The 26,262-nt window shown below is 48.8% G+C and overlaps 1 protein-coding gene across 1 annotated transcript in view; it reads left to right on the forward strand.

Moving 5' to 3' along the window:
- LOC122389205 (ralA-binding protein 1-like) overlaps positions 1 to 26,262 on the forward strand; it is an 85,445-nt gene that overhangs the window by 39,514 nt on the left and 19,669 nt on the right. The window contains exons 3-7 of the mRNA XM_043380985.1: positions 4,580 to 4,724; positions 5,618 to 5,795; positions 13,775 to 13,905; positions 14,792 to 14,969; positions 19,303 to 19,882. Coding sequence (XP_043236920.1) covers positions 4,580 to 4,724; positions 5,618 to 5,795; positions 13,775 to 13,905; positions 14,792 to 14,969; positions 19,303 to 19,882 — 1,212 coding nt within the window. The remainder of the gene's footprint in view (positions 1 to 4,579; positions 4,725 to 5,617; positions 5,796 to 13,774; positions 13,906 to 14,791; positions 14,970 to 19,302; positions 19,883 to 26,262) is intronic.

Raw genomic sequence — 26,262 nt, forward strand, 5'->3', positions numbered from 1 at the left:
ATGCGATATAACGTCTCTGTCACGGGGTGTTGACACCAAATGGTGGTGTTATTTATCCGTAGCGTCGGTTGGTCTGAGGTGGCATTGGTGTTAATTGTCGGTGTTGATTTTGAACACCGAGTAATTGCACCATTCTTCGGCGTTACACCCCACAGTTACACAGTTGAGTTGTGTTACACCCTACCAAAACGCCTCTCATTGGTGCTTTTTTCGTGTCACCGGCACGCGAGTGTTAATTTATTTTCAGTGTATCTAAATGACGACTTTGTACAAATGTTTTGCCCAATGTTCAAAGGATAACGCAAAAAGGTGTCGTTTAGCGGTGGCACACCGTTTTTTTGCCTATGGGGGAGCGTTTTGGACGGCCTTCACTTATGGGATTGGGGTGGCGTTAAATTAGCTTGGACGTTTGATCTTGTGTAGCGCGAGAGGCTGATAGAAAAGTGGGAAAAGTGGAAAAGTGAAGTTTAAGTGTGAAATTATAGTTAGAAATGAAGAAAACCGCCACCTTTCGTCAGTACTCCCTCGATAGACGGTCAAAGAGGAAAAACGAGAAGAAATAATAGAGGAAGAACAAAGATAGAGAAAGATAGAAAATGATGAAAGTCCTCCCTTGCAGACAATATTGCATCGGGTGATAGTCGATGCTTTATGTTATTTGAGGCTGGTCATTCTGGTACATTGAATCGGCTTTGCGAGGTTGAATGATATATTAGTGCTTAAATTCCTTATGCCCTCGAGTGTCATTTCATACGATCATTCCGGCTGAGTTCAGCACACCTCCTACTGGTCCTTAACCAAAGATTCATTCGTCCCCATTCATTATGCCCTTTCACGTCTCCCATTCTAGTTTTCGTTTGTGCTACCCCCGAAAGTCTCCCTCCAGTAGTGCCGGTGACCAAATGAAAGATTGACTCCCAAGCTGGATAAATGTCCATTAAACTGCATACATTCTCGCTAACAGGGTCTTAAGTGTCGTCTTCTGTCTGCTATCCGCCATCTAACAAAGAAGCTAAATAAAGACTCACCGGAGGCTACCATGCTGTCCCATCCCGGGCCTTCCTCAATTTCGGGCCCGTCGGCCTGCCGAGTTACCACTAACACAACATACATCACCACGTCACTCGACGTCACCACATCTCGGCCTAACTTTTACGGGGGAGCCCGTCGACTCCGAGGACTTAACGCTGCGTACCCCGCTGGCTACGACTTACCGGCCTCACTAACTTTTACAGGGGCTCAACTACCTTGACTACCAAAATTATCGGAACTACCTACATACCTCTCAATACTTCGTTTGCTTACCCTGCAACTCCAACTCAATCCACCTTTCCACCTACTGACAAACCTACCGACGTCACTACCTCACGACACTACGCTACGGCCCCTACTCTCGGTCGAAATAAGACGTGCAGACATTGTTGACACCGCCCTGACAATACAGACCTCTCGCTGTACGCACTCAACTGTACAAAAGCCATGTTGGTAGAAATATCGACATAGAAGCCGGGCACACAAGCCGTCTAACCTCGAAAAAAAAAACAATTGCCCATACGATAACATAAAACATGGAAACTTCCCATCTCAACCTACTCTCGACTCCTTATATTTCCCGAGGAATTCCTACCCATCGCGTCAATAACAACTCGCCTCGGACTACCTGCCCTATTCCTACTTCGTACTCGTATCCCTTTCCTTACGTCCACTGTATGTATGATCGTAATAGCATAAAACAACGGTTTAACTGAATAATCATTTCCCGACAAGGCTAACATCCTTCTTTAACCCTGCTCAAAGCAACACCTGGCGCTCTTAAACCGTTCACGGAAATTACTTCGTAAAATTATATCCTCAATTATCTCATTCTAAACAACTAACGTTCTTAGCTCACAAAATACGGCTCGGTCAAGGCGAGCACTCACAAGTTCAGCTGCGCGTTATCATTCCTATCTTGATCTTACTGAACCCATACTTTCCTTATTCAACGGAAATCAACGACTATTAATGGGAAGACTGATGGATAATATATTTAGTACCGGGGGTCTAGATTGGGGCTCTCCTTCGGACAGGGTACGGCGAGAACTGATCACCAGCAACTCGTCGTGGCTTAGGATGAACGTTTGGACGGGTACGACAAGAACTGATCACCAGTAACTCGTCGGGGCTTAGGATGAGCGTATGGACGGGTACGACAAGAACTGATCACCAGTAACTCGTCGGGGCTTAGGATGAGCGTATGGACGGGGTACGACAAGAACTGATCACCAGTAACTCGTCGGGGCTTTAGGATGAGCGTTTGGAAGGGGTACGACAAGAACTGATCACCAGTAACTCGTCGGGGCTTTAGGATGAGCGTTTGGAAGGGGTACGACAAGAACTGATCACCAGTAACTCGTCGGGGCTTTAGGATGAGCGTTTTGAAGGGGTACGACAAGAACTGATCACCAGTAACTCGTCGGGGCTTTAGGATGGGCGTATGGAAGGGGTACGACAAGAACTGATCACCAGTAACTCGTCGGGCTTAGGATGAGCGTTTGGAAGGGGTACGACAAGAACTGATCACCAGTAACTCGTCGGGGCTTAGGATGAGTGTTTGGACGGGTTACGACGGGAACTGATCACCAGTAACTCGTCGGGGCTTTAGGATGAGCGTTTGGAAGGGGTACGACAAGAACTGATCACCAGTAACTCGTCGGGGCTTTAGGATGGGCGTATGGAAGGAATGCAGGGCATATTTTAGTCGTTGATCCCATAAACAAACGAACGGATGTACATCCTAATATCTGTAATCCTACTTCCCGAATCCTATCCTGATATCTATGTACTTACACAACCTTCGGAGAATTTACAGAAAACATTCTACTGATTTCGGAACACCGCAACATTACAATGAAAGAAAATCACTCACCTTTCTGGGACTTCTCCGGGCCAGCTCCTCAGCCTCCGACCAGTGCGCGGATGAGTCAGTGTTCGCAGCTACCGTCTTTCTCTGCTGCCGCCCATGTTTCTCCCTTTTCCCGATCGTCCCGATTTACCCTCGTGTTCTCCCTCTCTTTCCGTCCCTTCATTTCGTACTGGTAACTTCCTACCCTTTCCCGAAATTTCCCTCAAGACTCTTTATGAAATAACAGATTGATATATTTGTGAAGCAAAGCAAAGCTAGCAAACGTTAACAATAAAACAGTAAAGTAATGGTACGCCTCTCCGCCAGCAACGATAAGTCAATAGTGAACATATTCCTTTACAACTGATATCATACTCTGGTTTGGTAATTGTTACCTAACATTTAATCATTCGAAGTTTTCCTAACCAACAAAGCTAAACAGATCTCATCATATTACACGTTTCGGAAACTAAGCCAGTTTCAATCATTGGAAACAAAATATTACCTACGCTGTATGTGCCAGTTTTCTCGCCAACCCACTAAGGTCCTGATTCCTACGTAAAGTCCTGCCTTTTCCGCAGCTTCTATAATGGAGTAAGTCGTTTTCCAAGTTACAACGCATTTTCCGAATAATAACCAATCAGGTAAAATCCACACACCATGTTCCTAAATAAGCTTTGGTAACCTGCGTCCAGCCTGTACGGTATTGGAATTGAACTGTATTCGTTACGTTGTTAATTCATAATGTAGATTTCTTAAACCCCGTTTAATTTACCCCACCCCAGCCGCCAGGATAATCTCAGGGAACTTACATGGTGGGATCGGGCGTGTGTCACTCGGCCGGAGTCCCCCAGGGATCTGTCTGTCAGCCTCCGGCGGCGAGCACTCCTCCGCCGCTCTGATGCGTCATTGCCAACTCTTCTCTGATTGGTCCATTTTCCAGGGTACCGTCTGGGATGCAATTTATGTCTTGAAATTTACTGGTTTCTTGGAGTTCTCTTGTATATTAGCTACGATTTGACGTCCAGTGTTGGTTGTAACCTTTTACTTGCGTGTTTTCAACGTCCCCTTCCATTGCTGATGGATTTTGCGACTTCGGTCCTGTGCTGTCCCCTGGTGACCATTTGGGGCTCTTCGGGGAGGGGTTGGTGACGTACCCTCGCGGCTCCGCCCCTGGGTCGTTGGAGACAGTCACTCGGCTCGGATAAAGCTGCTGAATCTGCGGCGACGGCGGCCGGCCGTTGCTGACTCAGTTGTGGATGAGTCGCAGTGAGGGCAGGCATGTGGCGATGACAGCGGACTGTGGTCATTGCGCCACAGCAGCTCATTTGGGGCTGTGATGTACCTCTGTCGCTCATGGTGCGGGGTCGTTGTAGACATTCACCTGTTTGAGACGTGAATGCTGACGCTGCGGCGGCGGCGGCCGACCGGCTCTCTGTCCCGACGGCGCTGACACTGGTGGGGATGAGGTGCTGGGATAGAAGGCTTGTGACCAGTGCGCCACGGTATGATGACTGCTGCTGCTGAGTATGGGGAGGGGAGTATGGCGGGCGGCTGGGTCCCGATCTGAAAATGTTAAGACGTCCCAAGATGTAGCCTTGCTACACTTGTTTCAATCCGATACCACCTGATTTTTTCTCACCCGTAAAAATGAAGCCCCCGTGAGGTTATGTTACATGCCTGTGCTCTCGCCAGGTCTCAACTGTGAGGGCATCTACCGGCTGTCCGGCGTCAAGTCCAAAGTGCAACAGTTGAAGCGCGCCTACAACCAGCGCGACTCGGTCTGTCTGTACGACCACGAGCCGCACACGGTCGCCAGCCTGCTCAAACTGTTCCTCAGGTGAGCCGCCGTCCCCGCTGTCTGTGTGCCGCCCCCGCTGTCAGTGTGCCGCCCTCGCTGTCTGTGTGCCGCCCCCGCTGTTTGTGTGCCGCCCCCGCTGTCTGTGTGCCGCCCCCGCTGTTTGTGTGCCGCCCCCGCTGTCGTCTGTGTGCCGCCCCCGCTGTCGTCTGTGTGCCGCCCCCGCTGTCTGTGTGTGTGCCGCCCCCGCTGTCAGTGTGCCGCCCCCGCTGTTTGTGTGCCGCCCCCGCTGTCGTCTGTGTGCCGCCCCCGCTGTCGTCTGTGTGCCGCCCCCGCTGTCTGTGTGTGTGCCGCCCCGCTGTCAGTGTGCCGCCCCCGCTGTCGGTGTGCCGCCCCCGCTGTCAGTGTGCCGCCCCCGCTGCCTGTGTGCCGCCCCCGCTGTCAGTGTGCCGCCCCCGCTGTTTGTGTGCCGCCCCCGCTGTCTGTGTGCCGCCCCCGCCGTCTGTGTGCCGCCCCCGCTGTCGTCTGTGTGCCGCCCCCGCTGTCGTCTGTGTGCCGCCCCCGCTGTCTGTGTGTGTACCGTCCCCGCTGTCTGTGTGCCGCCCCCGCTGTCTGTGTGCCGCCCCCGCTGTCTGTCTGTGTGCCGCCCCCGCTGTCTGTGTGCCGCCCCCGCTGTCTGTGTGCCGCCCCCGCTGTATGTCTGTGTGCCGCCCCCGCTGTCTGTGTGCCGCCCCCGCTGTCTGTGTGTGTACCGTCCCCGCTGTCTGTGTGCCGCCCCCGCTGTCTGTGTGCCGCCCCCGCTGTCTGTCTGTGTGCCGCCCCCGCTGTCTGTGTGCCGCCCCCGCTGTCTGTGTGTGCCGCCCCCGCTGTCTGTGTGCCGCCCCGCTGTCTGTGTGCCGCCCCCGCTGTCTGTGACGCTGTGACGCCGACGCCAGGGAGCTGCCCGAGCCGGTGCTGACGGCCGAGCTGCTGCCGCTGTTCGACGCCGCCGCCGGCCTCAAGGACCCGGAGCGGCGCGTGCAGCAGCTGACCGAGCTGCTGGAGCGGCTGCCGGCGCCCCATCGGCTGCTGCTTCAGTACATGTTCAAACACATGGAGCATATCATCAAACGGGTAAGCCGCGCCGACGGACTGACGGCGCCGGCTGCCGGCTCAGCGAGCCGCAGCGGGGAAACGGCTCCTCTCCTTACCTTCATTACGGTCATAAGGTCTTTCTTTTATGACGGTTAGTTAGTTAGCAGTTTATTGACAATTAATAAGGACATAACATACAATGAATATGGATAAAACTCACATGACAGGCGTCCACTATAAGCCCCTCAAAATACTCCCGCCTATATCTTTAAAAGGGAACGGCTTGGGCATATCAGTCGGGAGAGGTTTGGTCAATCGTTGTCATTTTTAGCACGTGCTATTTTTGTCATACGTGCCAAAAATGGCAACGATTCTGCTATTTTTGACAACGATGAAGCCGATTTCACTCCTCAGCGAGGAAATCACGATTTTGGAAAGATAAGCACTGATTTTCGAAAAGAAGTGCCGCCATCTGGTGCAAGAAGAAGCCAGCTTTAATATGCCCGTTGTTTGTATGGTAGTTTGTTCTGTGGCCTGAAGTTGGAACTTAAAATTGAAGCATCCGAAAATGATCGATATTGATCGAAAACATGATGTTGATGAAAAAAAAATATTAAGTTGACAGAGGTCATTTTCTCCAGATGCGGTGGTTTACTTCTTGAAATTATTTTTGCTAATTGACGGCCGCGCATCATCCGTCATTGCATGGCGGTCGTCATAAACAAAAATAATTTCAAGAAGTAAACCACCGCATCTGGATGAAGTCGCCTCCTCTTTCAACTTAACATATTTTTTTTCATCAAAATTATGTTTTCGATCAATATTGATCATTTTCAGAGGCTGCAAACTGAAGTTCCAACTTCAGGCCACAAAAAGGGTATAGGGTAAGGACGGGTAAGAGGACGCGGGCGATAAGAGTACGCATCAGCTGTTTAGGTTGCTTAGCAACGCGGGTTTGTCGAGCTCATGAAGTGAAATGAAGCCGCCAGTGCGTGTTTGTCACCAACGGAACGTGGGCGTTGTGCGGTGTCGCTGTTGAGTTTAAGGCGTCCCTGGGTCCCTGGCTCCCTACCTGTCTCTCAAGGTCCCACTTCGACATTCGAGATCCTTATTTTGGGTCACAGCAGAGGCCCATGCAGTTCCCTTAAGGCCCAATGCCGACGGTCATATTATAGCCGCTTCTGATGGCCCCACGTCCTCTTTTGAAGGCACTTCAGGGGTCACCAGAGGCCTCTGCCAGGGGCACCACCGGCCTCGCAGGGGCACCTTGGGCCTGTCAGGGGCACCACAGTCCTGTCAGGGCCCAGGGGCCCCAGCGGCCTAGCAGGGGCACCACAGGCCGTGGCCTGACAGGGGCACCACAGTCCGGCCAGGGGCACCACAGGCCTGCCAGGGCCCAGGGGTACTAAAAATAAAATAAACAATATAAAAATGGAAATACGGCATCACCAAAATTAAGTGGCCGAAATCCGTTGAGTTTTTAATTTTGGGTATCTATAGGTAGGGGAACCACGAATTAAATTCATGACCATCCCCTTGGAGTTTTCCTGTATCATCCCCTGGTGCTCCCACGGTTGAGAAAACAACGAGTAAGATTCTGGCCTTCAATACGCCTTTTCACGCAACACGATCCAGAGAAAAGCAATACAAAGGTATTAGCTCAGAAGTGTTTGACAGGTGATTTTGAGCATGCAAGACGGCGTCTATGTATAACGCATTTAGGTCTTCTGCTTTTGGAGGGGGGTCAACTGACCCTCTCAGACCTTTTGGGGGTCATGAACCCGTGGACCCCCCCCCCGCCCTCCAGGATCCGCCATTCATGCGTTGCTGTACATAGGAGGGATGTGAAAGGAAAGTATGCCTAGCAAACACCTTTCTGTCAAATTTTCAACAGGCCCACTACTGGACCTGGACCACATGGACTCAATGAGGGCCCATGGCTCTCTGATGGTTCACGGAACCATTAACCCTATTAGTGGCAGGCTCCTGGCTACCCCTATTAGTGGCAGGGGGGGGCTGTTTACGACCCCCCCCCCCTGATATCTCGAGACCTAACGGGCTGATTTTCAAAATTCAAACGGCATTCGATTTCGCTCAACGTGATCTACATTTCTAAAAAATAAAAATTAAAAAAATGTCAATAGGGGGTAGGGGGGGGGGGGTAAAAACGGGCAAATTGCAGATACACTTTAGACTGTTTATCACGGCCAGGTTTCTGAACCAATCTTAACGCAACTTTTGCCGATCGATAGAAAATGAACCAGGAATTCACATGGATCCTAAAAATATGCATTTTCAAAAATCATAGGCGGATACAGATCATTGAGATTGGGGGTACACAAAAAGTATAGTAAATAAGGTTTTTGTTGGTACTGTTTCTAAAAAGGGTGATAATAGTCTTGTTATGTTACAATTTTCTTATGAGAGAGCGACTACAATTGTATTGGTCATGCATAGGCGGTGTCAGGGCACCTATGTTGGGAGGTAAAACATAACCCCCCTTTTTGGACGCCTGGACCCGCCTATTATAGCAAAAACGTGTCAAAAGAGGATGCACAATAACTTTGTATATGTTATCACATGATACCTTTCATTCACTGCTCAGTGCTCGTAAAACTGGTGCATACAGTTATAATACATCAGCATCGTGATCTTCGCCCAAATGACTCGCTTCACGAAGAGGACCCCCCAATTCCCAGTGCTCTGGAGCCGCCCCTGGTAGAGTTATGAACTTGAAATTTTCCGGGAATGTGCCCAATTTAGTTTTAGGAAAAGTCAGAAAATTTCAGCATCGTAACTTCAGCGGTTTCGGAGATATTCCCGAAAAACCTGAGGGGTAAATGAAAACACCCCCCCCCCTGCCACCAATAGGGTTAAGGGCCCACTAGCTTGCTGTGGACTCCGACTCATTGAGATCTACTCACTGATGCTTGGATCTACTCACTGGCTCCGATGCTTGGAATATGAGATTTAAAAATTAAAACACTAATACAGGCCAAAATGTCTGATTACTTTTTTAACCCTCTAATGCCCACACATAGTTCCACGGTTCCTAAAATTAGCACCTTGTGACATATGATTCATTTTGGGTCCCTTGTTCGAAATCTGGAGTCAAATATTTTTTCGCAGTTCAAATTTCGGAAATAAATTTTGTATCAAATATGATACATTGGGCATTCCACTTGGTAATTTTTAGTGGTATCAGACCACACAGAAGGAAGTGAAGACATAGATGAGAAAATATATATTATTAAAAATTTCAGTGATAAAAGTGGCAGTTAAAATGTGTAAAATGCCAACAAGACATCCTTTACTGTGCACTTATTATCAGAACATTTTCTTAATATTTCATTGGCATCCTTCTTGTATCAAAATGTCCTTTCAGTCGGTGCTTAGGGAACAACGCTAATCATCTACTATACTATTTGTGAAATGAAACTCTGTATGTATGTGTTTCTGTCTGTTTGCACCGTGCAGAGGGGTGCTTTGACGCCGTGCACAGGTCAAACGGTGCGGTCGAGAGGGCTGAAATTTTCGCAGGGTGTTGATGACGTCACGGGCACGTGCAGTGTCGAGGTTCGAGTCCCGGGGGGTGGATGATTCGCACGTGGCACGCGCTGGAAAAAGGTGCATTTTCTCCAAATTTGCTCGGTCTTCAAGGCATCGGCAGCCGGGTTTGATGAACTTTACAACTAAAATGCATGACGATCGGCGGCGGGTGCCTCTCATTTGCAGATTGGCCAAGTGATTTATTTTGATAAACAGTGGCGAATGAAGGTGTTGATTTTCGGTAAATAAAGACAGTTCTCAATGCGCTTACACAAATGCACCGCGTTTGCCGTAATGCGCCACATTTGTCCAAAGCGCCTTTTTTGTCGCAAATTGCACAGCTTTGTCAAATATTGTCCGATATAAAGGTGCAATTCGGTGGAAGGATGCATGGCAAAAGGACAATTACAAATGCACCACTTTTGTCGCAATGCGCCACATTTGTCACAAGGCGCTATTTCCATCAAATACGACTAAGAATAATGGAATGACACGATAGGAGCAAGGTTAGGAACTCTTTTTTTAGTTTATCAGTTTATCTTATAGACTGTGACTTCACATGACCCAGTGGTAGTGGCAGGTGCAGTGGTAGTGGTAGTGGTAGTGGTAGTAGTATTGGTAGGGGTAGTGGTAGTGGTAGTGGTAGTAGTATGGGTATTAGTAGGGGTAGTAGTAGGGGTAGTGATAGGGGTAGTGGTAGGGGTAGTAGTAGGGGTAGTGGTAGGGTAGTGGTAGGGGTAGTAGTGGTAGGGGTAGAAGTAGGGGTAGTGGTAGGGGTAGTAGTAGGGTAGGGGTAGTGGTAGTGGTAGGGGTAGAAGTAGGGGTAGTGGTAGGGGTAGTAGTATGGGTAGTGGTAGTGGTAGGGGTAGTGGTAGGAGTAGTGTGGTAGGGGTAGTGATAGGGGTAGGGGTAGTGGTAGGGGTAGTGGTAGTAGTAGTGGTATGGGTAGAAGTAGTAGAAGTGTGGTACAGGCCGATCCAATGTGACGTGGTGACCTATACGACCTGGCCTGACCGAAGGTGACCTGGCCTGACCCAGTGTGACCAGGGATGACTATCTTGACCTGACTTGACCCCGTATGACCCAAATTTCATCCAACTAAGCCCTCAGAATAGTTACTATGTTCAAAATTTTCCTCTGCACGTTTCCGTCCATATCTCTGCTTCCAGACGACAGACCGATTTAAATCAAACACCATTCGAAAGCAAATTGGCTGCTGCCGCATTTTATGGCTACGCCGCGAAGCAAGTGGCGCAGCCGCTTGTCTATATTACTATTTGAGGAGGGTGCGTCTGTCCGTTACCGAGGTCCCGACTTGGTGGTGCTTTGCGTGGACTACAGGCCAGACCGTTGCACCTAGCCCGGTGAAATTTGAACAACTTATAGATCAAAGATGCGCGACGTGCCTTTGAGGGGTCTCAGCTCGATCGGATTGGTAGGGAGCGCGTGGCACGTGCTCAAAAAGTGCAAATTCGCGTCATAGACTTTACATGTATAAATCGGCGTGCGAAATCGGGCGAAAACGGCTTATTTTGGCCGACACGGGTCCAGTCCCCGTGCAATATCTCGGTAACCGTGGGCCGGATCGGCACGGGGAAAACAGCATCATGTAGATAATTGAACAGGTTATCGAATGATATGCAGTACAGGGGATGACACGTGCCACGTGCACCCGTGAGGGTACTTTGATTGAAAAATTGCGGTTTTTGACGGATTTTGGAATTGATTTTATTTTTAGGTGACCATTAAACGGAGCGAGTTGGAACAGCGCCTGTTGGCAAGAGAAATGTACCGCCTCTCATGGGAAAATTGTGAAAAGCTGATTGATCCAAATCAAGGTGGTACAAATCACGGGAGAAAATGGTGTTTGTCTATTTTGTGCCACTTTATTAATCACACGGGTTTTGCTCAATGATCTGATATTTCTGGCAACAAAAAATGGCACCGATGGAAAGAGCATTCAATTCTGTCCAAAGTTCAGTCTTCATTTTTACATTATAAGCAACAGCATTCTTAAAAATGTAAATGTTCCAAACCATTACATTGTCATTTTTACCGGAATTCATCGATGGCCCTCAAAAGACTTCACGTCAGTTTTCGAATCATTCTAAAGTAGAACGCATGATAATGCGACACGGGCACCTCGATGCGATGCATCTTTTTTGTTTTATTGCAAAATGCTTGGCCGTCAAAAAGCAATCGAACGAAATGGATACCAACCAAATCGACACAGACCAACCCAATACCCACGGGTCAAAAAATCCCCCCTTCGCGTTGCGGAGCACGCGGGTAACCCTAGTAGGCATCTATTTATGAGTGCCTTCTATTCCTTCAATTTCCACGATACAGCGCGTTGCACTTGTGCATTTTTTTCATAATTCAGACATGTGGGCCGTGCTTCTCAAACGTAGATGCGTTATGCATACTTGATATAAAAATGAAGACATTACAGTTGGCTCGCGGTAAGTGGTTGAAGTGAAGCAGTTCTGATGCGAAATGCTGGACAGCCTGCCGACGGACCGGGCTCAATGCCAAAGACGATGTTGGTTTATCTTCATGATAGCCGGACAATCTCGGGTGACTGAAACTCTCAGCCTGTGAATCGTCAGTTAGTACTTTGACTGGTCGTGCGGTCCTGATGTCATCGGCGTCAGTAGAACAGCCGCGCACTGACCAATGCAATAACCGCTGTAGGACGTGTCAGACAACAAAGGTACAGGTAACTGTGCACCGATCGGCAGGAACTTGCACAATATTCATTGACCTCATATGGAGGTGAGCATACGCATTACGCAATGCCGCACTTTAACTTTTATTCTTATGGTCAGTACAAAAGTAGTATCCATGTTTTAGTACCTATAAATCCTTTTTGTTCAGTGGCACTCAGCTACCACAGTTGGGGGTATATGTCAATATATGACAACAAATGACATACCTGGCAGTGAAAATGCTTGCCAGGTGTCACGCACCTGCTGGAACCTGGCAGCAGTGCATGGCTGCCTACTTCTTAGATAGGAAATCAAAGGAACCACGCCCTTCGGTCCGGAGTCTGATTTCATGGCGAGCCCGTTTAGCCAGCTTCCTCTGAAGATGACGATATAGTTTTCCACTCCACATTCAATCTCTTAATACTGGGATGAACGGAGGAGATTTGAATCGCAAACAAATTGTGAGTCGTTCTCCAATATGAATGAAAAATGCTGGCTGGCTGCTAATGCAAGTCTTCAGCCATGCCCAGCTAACACATAGACCCACAAGACATAAATATGCCCGTCCACAACCCCTGTTGGAATATCGAAATTGTGCAAGAGACCGCTGAATCCTCCTGTCCCATCAAGTCTCAATTTTTGGTTTCACGAGTATAAATGCTCGCACGGATGATCGTTCCTTGAAATCAACAAGCTTGTCATCGATAGCATGTCATTCCTAAATCCTAACGTGGTTTTAGAAGATATGGTCTGCTAGTGTCCTGCAGATCAAAAAGTTCACTATTGTCATCGTCAAACAGTTGCAAAACCATATTCCTATGAGCGTTAGAAAAGTCGAGATGTATGAGGCATGTAAGGCCACTCATAGAAAGCTAGATGTTGGAAGATTGACAAGGATGAGAGGCGGCATAAGCGTACCAATATCGTTATGACATTTTAAGTCTGGAGCGAAATAGAGTTATCTGGCGCAAGAGGAGCGAACTTCACAAATTTATGCATCTTATACCATCGTCATTTGCAATGACTCACAGGCCATTGCAATGCTTATCACCTGAGGAAACTATGGCATTGGCACACCGTATGTTGCAGCGGCGAAAATTTCATAGAAAATATTGGAGTGCTTTGCCCACTGTATCATATCTAGTATCCCCAAAAATAAGGGTCCATATCTTTGACCCTGAAAAAGTTGCGATGTTTTGCAACATACTATGATATATGCTGAACATTTGTCTCACAGTATACCAAGTTTCTTTCCAAATAACTAATTTTTTGTTTTCTAAATGCTTAAATTTACACTTGCATCTCAAATTGATTTTCGGCAAAGGACAAACTGACCCTCTTCAAAATCACCTGGTGGGAAACTGAGAAATCGTTACTTAAAAATTTTGCCACCAGGTGGTTGCCAAGACGTACCACTTCTGATACAGCAGGGTTTTCAACAATTTTCACCTCTATGATTAGCAGGCGAATTTTCTGCAAATTGACTTACAGATATGATACCGGGGGCACTAGAGGGTTAACATAAGTCAAAAGGGCCCATTTTCGTTATATGTTAGCCCCCCCCCCCAAGTCCCCCAGGAAATGGAGTTAATGGGGCCCGGGGAGACGGTCCCCCTCCCGGTTTCTCCAGCCCTGTTTTGCATTGCCAGCTGCTATTTTCATAAAATCAGATGCGCCTCAACGGATCAATAAGCCTTTAGTCGCCATGCTGTGTGGTCGATGCGTGTTTACCGCCGTGCTTCCTTCGCCGTGCTCCCACAGGAGAAGGTCAACAAGATGAACGTTCAGAACGTGTCGCTGGTGCTGTCGCCCACGATGCAGATCTCGCACCGGGTTCTCAACGCCTTCTTCCTCTACGGAAAGATTCTGTTCAGCGGCGTCATCATCAAACGGTGGGTGACGACTGACGGCTACTTCCAGTCACCCTCAGCCGACACCCAACAACACTGGCACCCGAAAAACGGGCACTAATGTAGCCGCGGATTCCGTGCGTCAGCTAACTCTGTGTTCGCTGACTGTGTGTCCACTAACTGTGTGTCCGCTCACGGTATGTGATTCTGTGCCCGATGTGTGTCCGCTGACTGTGTGTCCACTAACTGTGTGTCCGCTCACGGTATGTGATTCTGTGCCCGATGTGTGTCCGCTGACTGGGTGTCCGCTAACTGTGTGTCCGCTCACGGTATGTGATTCTGTGCCCGATGTGTGTCCGCTGACTGGGTGTCCACTAACTGCGTGTCCGCTCACGGTATGTGATTCTGTGCCCGATGTGTGTTCGCTGACTGTGTGTCCACTAACTGTGTGTCCGCTCACGGTATGTGATTCTGTGCCCGATGTGTGTTCGCTGACTGTGTGTCCACTAACTGTGTGTCCGCTCACGGTATGTGATTCTGTGCCCGATGTGTGTTCGCTGACTGTGTGTCCACTAACTGTGTGTCCGCTCACGGTATGTAATTCTGTGCCCGATGTGTGTCCGCTGACTGGGTGTCCACTAACTGTGTGTGCGCTCACGGTATGTGATTCTGTGCCCGATGTGTGTCCGCTGACTGGGTGTCCACTAACTGTGTGTCCGCTCACGGTATGTGATTCTGTGCCCGATGTGTGTCCGCTGACTGTGTGTCCACTAACTATGTGTCCGCTCACGGTATGTGATTCTGTGCCCGATGTGTGTCCGCTGACTGTGTGTCCGCTCACGGTGTGTTCGCTAGCGGTGTTTGTGTACGTTCTACGTCCGCTGAAGATGTGTTGGCTGACTCGGCTGTGTGTCCGCTGCCTGTCCAGGTACGTGCCGCCGATCGCCGACGGTGACCTACCGGACACGGCCGCCGCCATTCAAGAGGAGATTGAGAAGCAGGAGTCGCTGCTGAGCCAGCTGCACGGCCAGCTCAAGTCGGGCAGCATCACGCAGCGGCGAGAGGAGCAGCTGTGGGAGGCGCAGCGCATCCTGACCCAGCTGAAGGTCGGTGACGGTCGGCCCACTCACCATCCGCCCCTTCCGGTCTGACCCCAGGCCACTGACCGGGTGCTGACGCCGCTATCAGTGCCGGACGTATGATGACGCTGTGAAGTGTGTTATTGTTATTGGACCGTACAGTAGGTCTACAAAAAAAGTCCCCCGCTCCAGAGGCGGCCGGCCGGCCGAACCCCCGGATTCCAGCCCCGACTCTATTGCGCAGGCCGCGGCAGCGACACGGGTCAGGTCGCGGCGCCCGGCGAGTGGGTCAGTTGGCGGCGGCCGGCCGTGGAGTGAGGACGCCGTGTGTGGGGCGCAGAGATGCCGCAGTGCAGAGGAGGGGAAGATAATGACTCTGCACGATGCCGGAAATGATGCCTTTGTGATCTAAATTAAACACCTGCAGTGCATATCCTCCCTTGCCCCATTCCTATTTTATCATAATCCTTCAATAATCCGTAATGGCCATTCAACGCAAGCAAACAAAACAACCCGTTTAGCGGCGACCTCATCTCGGATAAAAAACGACAGTGATGATTATACTAGACTTAGCGCGAGGGCAAATCGAGGGGTATAACTATATGTATCACATACCGATTATTTTATTCCCATCTAGCGAATTAAGATTGGAGATCTTGTCCAATAAGTCAGCGGCCGTTCTAGACACAGATAAATGTTTTGTTTTCGGTCGCATAATCATCTGCAATAATTCGAAGCGAGGTTTAACCCTCGCCGGCCGAGAAGAAGTGGCGGCCATGTATTTTTTTTGCGGTAGCTCAAAGCACACTGATGATAGAAGGCTGACATTTCACATGCCTTACATTTGATTCAAGCTGGATCACTTGACATCAACCACGTTTTCAGGTCAGGTCACTTAACTATGACGTCTTAAGTAAACCTCTGCACGGTTGTCGGTTATAAAATGATGCAATCCGCATTGCACTTAGTGTCATATAAGCATAATGGGGAATTGTGGAAACTGTTAATTTGGCGTCGGAAATGATCTGAAACTATACCTCAAGCACATGAAATCGTGACTTCATACATTCTTGGCAAGGTCTTATGCTTCACTTTTGCATTGTTCACCTTGCGTGACGTCATTTATGACGTCACTAGGGTCATAGTAGTGCTTCGTCAATAACTCCCGATCAAAATGAGCTAGCCAGTCGGGACAGCCATCAATGGACTTTGCAAGACTTGCCGAATCAAATGTTATGCAACATGTCCTCCTTTCAACAGCTGCGTGACCTGCGTTGCCCTAACATGACATTGACCTGAGGTAAACATCCTAAATTGCTTCACCTAAACAAAAAAGCATATAAATCGACGCGTCTGAGAACGGAAAACACGATTGTATCGAAATGACGATAATGCGTTTATTATTTACCAAAAACCGATCAAATGCCTTGGGGCCCTTGAACTGCCCTAAAGAGGTCACTGATAGGTATTTTAAAATGGGGTACTAGTCGCTGCGTTACGTAACGACGCAAGCGCTCGATTTTTTTCCGCGAGGCTCTAGCAGCTAGCTCAATTATAGGAGCTAAACATGGGGTCGGGAAATCGCTCCCTTCTCACTCACTATTTGGCCGGGATAGTGTTTGCAATTATTGTTAAAATCTAGCATTTTAAGATTTCAAATGACCCATTTTCCCGCCCAAGTCTTTCAATTCAGGGTCATAACACCAGGTCACGTCACGTCAAGTGACCTTACCTCAAGGAAAGTTCCTGTGCTCATCATATCTAAATACACCGACTAACCGATCGCTTCAGAACTTTCAGCGATTTTAATGGGCAACAGTATATGTATTTGAAACGTTTACTTTGCAATTTTGACATTGTTGACAGAAAGGCCGGGTCAATTTTGAGATCACTCAAGTCAATGGGAGAAAATTGAACTGCGCTTTTTTGGACGGAACGCATAATAAACACTCTGAAAACATGTGGTGCTTGATGAGATACGATACCGAATGAGAAAATTGTTTGTTTTGTTGGGGGCCATCTTTTTTTGGTCTGAAAAGGCCCTTGCAGAGCTATGACATAACTATGCTCTGGTGTAGTAATTGGGTTGTGCGAGCCAGCGACAGTGATCTGCGGAAGCGAGACTGTTCCCGTGGGACGATTGCCCTGTCGGGACGGTCCATCCGTCTCCCAAACGGTCACCCGAAGAGGATTATGTGTCCTGGAATGGATCCGACATCAACTGCAGGTTGGCTGGTGAGGTGACCTCCAGTCCAGAGAGGGAAGCATGAAGACTAGGGGCGATGCGGATTGGTTTTTCCTGAGGATAGCGAGGACGGAAGGAATCTAGCACCCTTGAACCTTCCTTATACTGAATGTATCTCAGGCTGTTAAATCTCCTAAGCGTTTTTTCTCGACATCGTCAAGGTGTCATTAACAAAAATATGAAATCCGGGAGGACAAATTAAATATAGAAATTGTGGCCAACAGAACATTATCAGTTGCCTTCAACATACTCATAAGCATGTTCACACACCCAGCTTACATATGAGCCATGTAATAATTATTTTTGATAGACATGCTTAAAGGAAATAGTTCACTTTTTAACATGGGTTTTGAACTGGAATAGCAGTTCCGTAGCTTGGGCTGAGACGAGCATAAATCAGGAGCTTTTACAGCCCAACGATCACCCTAGGCAAAGATATTCTATTTCTCGTCCCGAAAAAGGTGTCTTGCGTTGAGGATGTGTGCCTTGCATATATTTCCATCCAGTATGAAAAGAGCATGGGTCCCGAAAATTCTTCAGAAAGTAGAGAAATTATCTACGAGAACTCTAGAGAAATTCTCGTACTGATCAATTAGGACATTCAGGGGAACATTATCAGATCGAGCAGATCGCCCAAATGCCGGTGGCTGCGATAATTTCTCTGTTTCTGAAGAATTTTCGGGACCCATGCTCTTTTCATACTGGATCGCGTGTGCCTTACAGAAACTGAAAAGTTCTTCCTATATCAAAATATAGAAAATAATCTTTTGTTATAAAAAGGTTTTATTTTCTTTGCTGATTATTTTGAACATAAAAAATCATAAATCCGTTGCAAAAAAAATAATTTCGTGAAAGTGAACTATTTCCTTTAAGTTATGAAATCATCTGAGGTGTTTGTAAAGTTCCACGATACGGATCTAATATCCTGCTATGCATTATGACCATTTCTGGTCAGGTCATGTCTTTGAACATAGGCCAAATTTTTCAAATGAACTTTAAAGATCAACTTTTGATTCATTCGAAGCGTTTTGATAAGAGGAACACGAGGCTGGTAAAATTAATTTCATGCAAGTCTTAAGCTAAAAACTTTGAAGTGTTTGTGGAAAAGCAATTGGTTTTCTCATAATACCGATGGTGGCAGTTGTTGTTATTTACATGCTAGGCCGTTGACCTTAATTAAATCTGGCAATATTATTCAGACATAGCGGTAAACGAGCTGATTGTTGTGTTAGGTTAGGCTCTTTCGGTCGATTTCAGAGTGGGAAGGATGATAGGAATTAGGGGGAGACAGGGGGCCTGGGCGGGAGTCCTGGACCTCATGCTCCGCTGGGGCCGAGCCCATCACGTGGGTTGGATTGCCCTGACACATGGATAGCCCTGGGCGGTGTTTCACGGCCCCACTCTGCAGCACGCTGCGCTGCACTGCTGCATTGTTGCGGCGGTTGATATGAATTCGGCTCCACACTAGCGTTGCGAGCTTCCGAGTCTGTTGATGTTCCCATGGAAATTGGAAACCTAATGCACCGGTGCGCGCAACGCACCCTGTCTAAGCAAAATTTTATCATCGATGACCTCTAGTGACATGACCTCTGGCTATGACCCGATCCAAAATTGGCTGATCTTTTTGCTTCTTTTGACGCTACTTCGAATACCAATTAAATGCCCAAAGCTGAGTTATGAGAATGATGCTCAGTCCCCAATTCCCCTCCAACAGGGCGTAAGAGTCTAGGCATTCCTGTGGGGCACGGGCTAACAATGACTATCTCATAATCATTGTGGCCATGAACATCTACTGCCATTCTTTAACACCGGTTTCGCTGCGCTGAGCGGTGGCCGTCCCGTTTGTTGGATTCTACAGCTGGCTGGCGGAAAGCGTTACCGGCCGCCCGTCCACCGCCCGCGGGCCGGACCGAGCGGACCCGCTGACCCTACCTGACCTGAACGCGGCGCGATATGGGACAGGCAGACGGGGGTTCGGCTCAGCGAAGGCAGCGCCCACTGGTGCTGGGGACTTTTTTAATAGACCTACTGTACCGCGCGGCACCTGTAGGTGGTCGGGTGGCACGTGTGCTGAGCAGTCTACGTATATCGGTGACGACCGTCTGTGCTCGACAGCGGCGGCAGCGCTTCGTCACCAAGCGGACCGAGGCCGAGCCGGCGACGAGGAGCGGCGAGCCAGACACGGCGCCAGACGACGGGGCGCCCACGGCCGCCGCCGCCGCCCCCGCCCAGCGACTGGAGCGCACCGTGCAAATCATCAACGAGGACAACGTCACTGTGATCCAGATCGGTGAGAAGTCGGCGGCGGTCGGTGGCGACGAGCGGCCGACGGCCGGCTCCGATTCAGACCCGCACCCGGCTCCCGCCGGCACTCAGCCGCAGCCGGAGCCGGAACCGGAGCCGGAGCGGGAACCGGAGCCGGAGGGGAGCAGGAGAGCCAGCTGCGCCTCGCTGCCGGCCCAGTCGAGACAAAGGCCCGAGCCAGCGCCGCAGCCGGAGCCGGACGAGCCGGCGCCGGCCGGCAACTGCCTGCCGGAGCCCGACGAGCCGGCGCCGCCCGGCACCTGCCTGCCGCCGCCCGGCACCTGCCTGCCGCCGCCCGGCGAGCAGAGCCAAGCCAGCTTCAGCGACCTGCACCGGCGCGTGGCGGCCTCGGCGGCCGGCCCGCCGGAGTCGCTGACCGCCGTCAGCGCCGGTGAGCCGCCGCCAGCCGACCGCCGCCGACCTGTGACCTGTGCTCGGCCGTCACTGATCTGTGCCCTGTCTCCGCATGGCACAAACATTTCATATCGACACCTTTTCTTAACCCCACATCTGCTCTCCCGTGAATTTCCGGGAGGCACGAAAGATCTCCTTTTAAAAGTGTCCAATCGTCCGATCCTGATCAAATATGTGTGTTCGTAGGCCTGTTCTGTTATTGCTTTATCTGCCAAGACAGACAAACTTGAGAAAAATCGAGTGATTGTACCTTTTTTGAAGGTCTCTAACCAACTTGTCTGAAATTCACCGGAGAACAAATGTGGGGTTTAAAAAAAGGTGTAGGTATGCTGACACGCTTCTTATCACAAAAGTCTTCAAATGCACGAATCATGTGCGCCGACATACGCCGAATCACGATTCAGGCCTGATGTGGTCTGGGGAAAGAGATCCCAGGTCGAAGGTCATTTGGGTCAGGATTTTTTTAAGAAATAGATTTAGTCCGAACCTTTTGAATGGAAGGATTCACAAGGACAGAGCCCCCGCTAAGCGAAGCTTGTTGCGTTGACCCCTGCCCTCCACTGGCGGATCCAGGGGGGCACGGGGGTCATGCCCCCCCCCCCCTCCATGGCCTAAATTGGCCTGTTTGGCCCCCCAAAAACTCAGAAAAATTGCTAAGAAAATATACCTTGATAGAGGTTTTTAGCCACTTGGTGAAGTAAAGCTTTCCACAGCATAATATAGAAGCAATATGGTAGCAGTGAGGGTCAGTCAAAAGTTGCGCGAGCGGAGTCGACCTTCAAAAAAAAAGACTGTTGTTGGCACGTGTTTATGGCGCGGCAGCTGGTAGTTGGCGGTGTTTCGCGTGGTGTGGCATCACTGGCGGATCCGGGGGGGAGGGCACGGGAGCCTGAGGTGCCCCTGACAGGCCCGTGGTGCCCTTCCTAGGCCTGTGGTGCCCCTGGACCCTGGCAGGCCTGTGGTGCCTCTGGCGGGCCTAGGGTGCCCCTGCTAGGCTGCTGATGCCCCTGGGACCTGACAGGACTGTGGTGCCTCTGACAAGCCTAAAGTGCCCCCAACAGGCCCGTGATGCCCCCGACAGGCCCAAGGTGCCCCGGCGTGATGCCGTGATGCCTGCGAGGCCGGTGGTGCCCCTGCGAGGCCGGTGGGGCCCCTGACAGGCCTATTGTGCCCCTGCGAGGCCGGTGGTGCCCCTGCGAGGCCGGTGGTGCCCCTGCTAGACCGGTGGTGCCCCTGGCAGGCCTGTGGTGCCCCTGCTAGGCCGCTGGTGCCCCTGGGCCCTGACAGGACTGTGGTGCCCCTGACAGGCCCAAGGTGCCCCTGCAAGGCCGGTGGTGCCCCTGTAAGGCCTGTGGTACCCCTGCTAGGCCTCTGGTGCCCCTGACTGGCCCATGGTGCCCCTGCGAGGCCGGCGGCGCCCCTGGCAGGTCTCTGGTGTCTCTGACAGACCTGGGGTGCCCCTGACAAGTCTGTGGGCCCCTCACAGGCCCGTGGTGCCCTTGCTAGGCCTGTGGTGCCCCTGGCGGGCTGGTGGTGCCCCTGCTAGGCCGGTGGTGCCCCTGACAGGCCTGTGGTTCCCCCGGGCGTACCAAGGGGGGTCATGACCCATGTGGCCCCCCTTGGATCTGCCACTGATACATAATATATATTGATTTGTAAAGGCGTTATGGCCTATGCAATATGCAATTGCAGGCACTTGGTATTCCTCACTTATCCTTCATTGGGGGCTCTGGCGGGCTCCTAGTCCTGAGGGCCCACGTCTATCTCCGGGAGCCCTAGACAGGCTCCTTTGGGTCCTTTCAGTCCACTACATATAGCATAAGAGGTCTCCATGCGAGTCCTATACATCTGAGGGCGTACCCTGACGTCTGAGGTACCCAACTGCAGCTCCAATGGTCTCTTACACTGGCGGATCCAGGGAGGGGGCATTTAGGGCCATGCCCCCTTCCCAGAGGCCTAAAGTGGCCCGTTTGCCCCCTCCCCAAACGATAATGAAACATAGTTCAATCAGTGCGTGGCCCAGGACTCAGGAGCCGAGTTAGACAGGGGGTGTTTTACCACCTCGCGGCCCGCAAAGGGACCCAAGCACTGACTCGAAGCGGGTTAACTGGTCGACAAAAGCAATGGTAAGTGTTTACAAAGTAATATAAAGGCATGGGTCGGGTGGGCTACCATTTATATATTTTTTTTAGTTAAAAAAAAAAATCATAGTGTCAGGGCTGTGACGAAAAATAAGTGGCCTAAATCCGATAAGAAAACAGGATTTGGGGGTACGCTAGGTTTGGCTCCTGCATGAGTTGCCCCCCCCCCCCCTCCAAAACGCAAGCCTGGATTCGCCAGTGCTGCCTTCTACCCCCCGATCTTGCAATTCTGATTCCGTTCTGCGCCAGGCGCGGCCATAGCGCGAGACGCGCCGCCAGCGCCGCCTATCGGCAACGCCAGAGATCAAAGGTCGGCGGGAGCACGGACTTTGGTGGGTACTAGGCTAGTGGTGTCAATCGGAACTTGAATCTTCGGAATTCCGATTTTGTCCAATGTCCAATCCGGAATTCGGTTGGACAATGGCAGCAGGCTTTGGACAACTTTGGACAATCGCTTGCTACACCTCAACATTTTTAAAAAGTAGTCGTGTTTAACATTGATTGGCTATTAGAAATCTCAGCTTTCGATATGATTAACACTTTTGAGCTCGTAACGGTACATGAAAAGCAAATTAAATAACAGTGTTGAGTGTAAACTATTGCATAGGTGTCGGACATCTTTGGACAAATGGCTGGCTTGGACATTTTTGGACGGACAATCGACGTAAGCATTGGACATTGGACGGACTTTGGACATGCGTTTTCTGAAATTGACACCACTAGTACTAGCGCAGTATGAAAAAATGGCAAGTAACATGAAAATGCCGCTATACGACGGTGTAGTTCACCATCAAAACAACATAGTTATTACGAAGCGAGCGAAGTCTGTCGTTACCGAGCGAGAGAAGTGAGCGTAGTCTTTCGTAGATTAACGGAAATTTCTGAGTATGAGCGGCTGGCTGGCCGGCCGGCCGTGCGGACGCTTTTGCGAAGCTTATATCTTAGCAACCACTTGTCCGATTTACATGCAGTACTTTTTGTAGGGTAGCTTCGTTCCTTCTACCAAGTATTGGACTATTCCCTATGCATGTGGGTGACCCCTTATGCACGTGCCACATGCAAAACGAAGAGACGTCAGTTTTGTAACAATAACAAAGATCCATTAATCGCTTTATATTTGTATTGAGTTATTAATAAAACAAGGTCTCTATACTACGGCAAACAGCATGATGTCTCGCATATATTTAGATATATTTGGTCATGTAATGTAGGCATAATTTGTGATGTGATTTGTGATTTGTGATCATTTTATCTTCTGCTGCCAAATCCCGGTGCCAATTCTTCCCCAACGTTACGGTACAAACTCCATATAGCAGCGGACATTGGGGTTCAGATTGTTCTTGTGTGTAAAATATGTCATTTTCTTCAGTAAACAGCTGCTTCTCTATGCGGCAATCATTTATGATGCACGCCACACATAATTACCAACAAGCGATATCATAATAGCTCCATTTTTGCCAGTACCGTAAACGGGGGTGACTTTGCCATGTTTTCAACTTTAGACGCTTGTATTATTTAAACTTGTTAAAGGGACCCTCCCACCTTAACATTAGATTTGAGTTGAGATAGCCAAAATGGGGTCTCTGGCTCACAATTACCGGTTTCGGCACTCACAACATCGAGAAATGCCTTAAATCGGAAATATTGAATTTCAAAATTGCAGCATTTTGATTCAGAGGGGCTCATGCATGGGAATACCCCTCTGAATGTGTGACGTCAGCGCAGATATCTAACGATTTTTAAATGTTTGACTAAAACGTTTTGTAGCACGCGGTGGTATATGCTGCTTTGCGCGCAACAAGTGCCGCACTTTCAGCTGCCAAACTATTGCTTCCAAATAAAGTCGCTAGGAATACAGCGAAGATCCCAAAAAGTAAACAAAAGTAAAAGTCTAATATCTTGAAAACCGGTGAATATTTTTCGGTGAAATTTGGTAGATATTCGTTTTCGCTCTTTCTGAACCGAGCGACATCACTTTCATGCCAATTCATTAACTTTTTTGAAGGTGGGAGGGCCCCTTTAACGTATTGGGATGACTATGTTCAAAACACGGATGAAGATTAGCTCTTTGGGTTTTGCTATTACGTTTTTATATCTTGCCTGAAAATATAAGTTTTTAAAGAAAATGAGTTGTGGCAAAGTTAAACTGAAAAATGGGTGACTTTGCCACTATGCCAAATAATGTTTTTTTAACGCTAACAAATATTTCTCAAATATTTTTTTTCAGTTGTATGGGGAAGGGCAACCATCCTTAATTGTTTAATTGGAAAAATATAAAGCAATTCGAGTTTTTTTTTTGCTCTTAAATGATGTACAAAAAGGAGAGATGCATTGCTTTTTATAATACATTTTACTTGTTGAAAATAATTGACATTTTATAGTAAATAGAAACTGAAAAATGGTTCAGAATAGATAAATAAGTAGAAACATGATTGTATCGGTACTCTAGGACCTTGCCGCTTTCTTCCAGCGCCATTCAGAGGAACAGAAAGTGGACGTCATTGCGGCAACTTTCCGGTACTCTTATTATCAGCGTTTTGATATATAAAATGGTACAGATTTCTTCAGCCAGTCATACTAGCCAACTCAGGAAATGTAGCTGATCTTGGCTGTGCTGAAAAAAATGGGTCCAGCTTCATCCATTTTTTTATTTTGGCAATTTTTGCTATTCTATACTACCACTGTGCATTCCTGTGTTAATTTTCAATATATATAAACTATAACTTTCTAAAAGCCAATTTTGAGATCAAAATGATGCTACCTTAAAAAAATATTTTGAATTGCATCGGATAAGTATTTCATTTTTGCATTTATAACATGGTGGCGAAGTCACCCCATGTGGCCTGCGATTCACTTGGAAAAATCTTCACCAAAATTTTTAGCTAAATGAAGTGACAAATGCCAGTTTTGTTGGATATGCTAACTAAACAGCATTGTCATGATCAACCATACCAAGTTTCAGCATCGCAGTTCGTCTGAAACATGGTTAGATAATAAAAAGTTCTGACCTCTTCAAATTCGACTATTTCAATGACTCCAATAAAATGGAGCCCAGTTAGGCATTTAGTGGTAACTTATCTCTCAGTGTTGGTTATATTGGAAGGCCCATGAAGTATCTTTCATTTGTGCATAAAAAAGTATTACATTCTTCGTAAAATATCACTGGAGATCTCCCTAAAGGCTTTTTCGAGAAGCATGGCAAAGTCACCCCGCAAGGCAAAGTCATCCCCGTTTACGGTATACTGGTTGCGGCCGAGTGCGACGGTGGCGCCGACTATCGGCTACTCGTGCAACTCGGTCTCGCGGTTGCTCCGGCGGCCAAACTTCAGATTAAAACGTCTCTGTGGGCTGTGGCCGGCCTGTGTGGAGACTTAACCCGCGAGTTGCTTGGGGGGGGGGGGGGGCATTAACCCTCGCCCGCACATGCCATTTTCCCATCCTAGAACGCACATGGGGGGGGGGGGTGGTTGCCACCCCCCCCCCGCGCCATTTCGTTCCTGTTGGAGATAGAGCTTAGCAGTAAAGACCAAAAAGATTCTTTGGGAAGAGACGAATCCAATGATACCCAGTTTTACCTTCTCAGGTCAGTCATTGACCTTCCAGGTCAGGTCAAACTAAAAAATGTTGCTGTTTTGGGTCACCGTTGGATATCAAGTGCGCTGCTTATCAAATACCGATGACGATGCTGTTTTCTGGTGCCAAGCCAGCTAGAACCTCTTTGTCACACTATCCGACCAGAATTTTGCTGCTGAGGTCATTTCAGGTCAAGTTAGGTCAAGGTCAATTATATGTGTTTGTATGTCTGTGTGTGTCTGTGTGTATACTGATGTGTGCACCGATTGTTTTTGGGTCCATATCACATGAAATCATGATCTGAGAAGCTTTTACCAAAAATGCAGTCAAAAAACTTCACAAAAAGTAAATTCAGCTTGCCTAAAACGCAATTATCTTAGATGACCTAGGTTGACCTTGACCCTGACTTGACCCCTGTACATCGTCGAACAACATGTTCCATGATAGGTTGGAGGTAAGACTGGCAAAAACGGCCGAAATCAGGGTGTCAAAAGCTCACAAGGCCCATGGCAAACGCAAGATGTTGAGAATTGGCCATTTGGGTCATGACCTGAAAAACAAGGTCATATCTCCGAAACCAAAAATCACAGAAACTTGAAATTTTCAGTGGACATCAAGAAAGGATAGACGAGCAGCTATACGA

The sequence above is a fragment of the Amphibalanus amphitrite genome, unplaced genomic scaffold, assembly GCF_019059575.1.
Source record: "Amphibalanus amphitrite isolate SeventyFive unplaced genomic scaffold, NRLGWU_Aamphi_draft 000348F_arrow, whole genome shotgun sequence".
Taxonomy (NCBI): domain Eukaryota; kingdom Metazoa; phylum Arthropoda; class Thecostraca; order Balanomorpha; family Balanidae; genus Amphibalanus; species Amphibalanus amphitrite.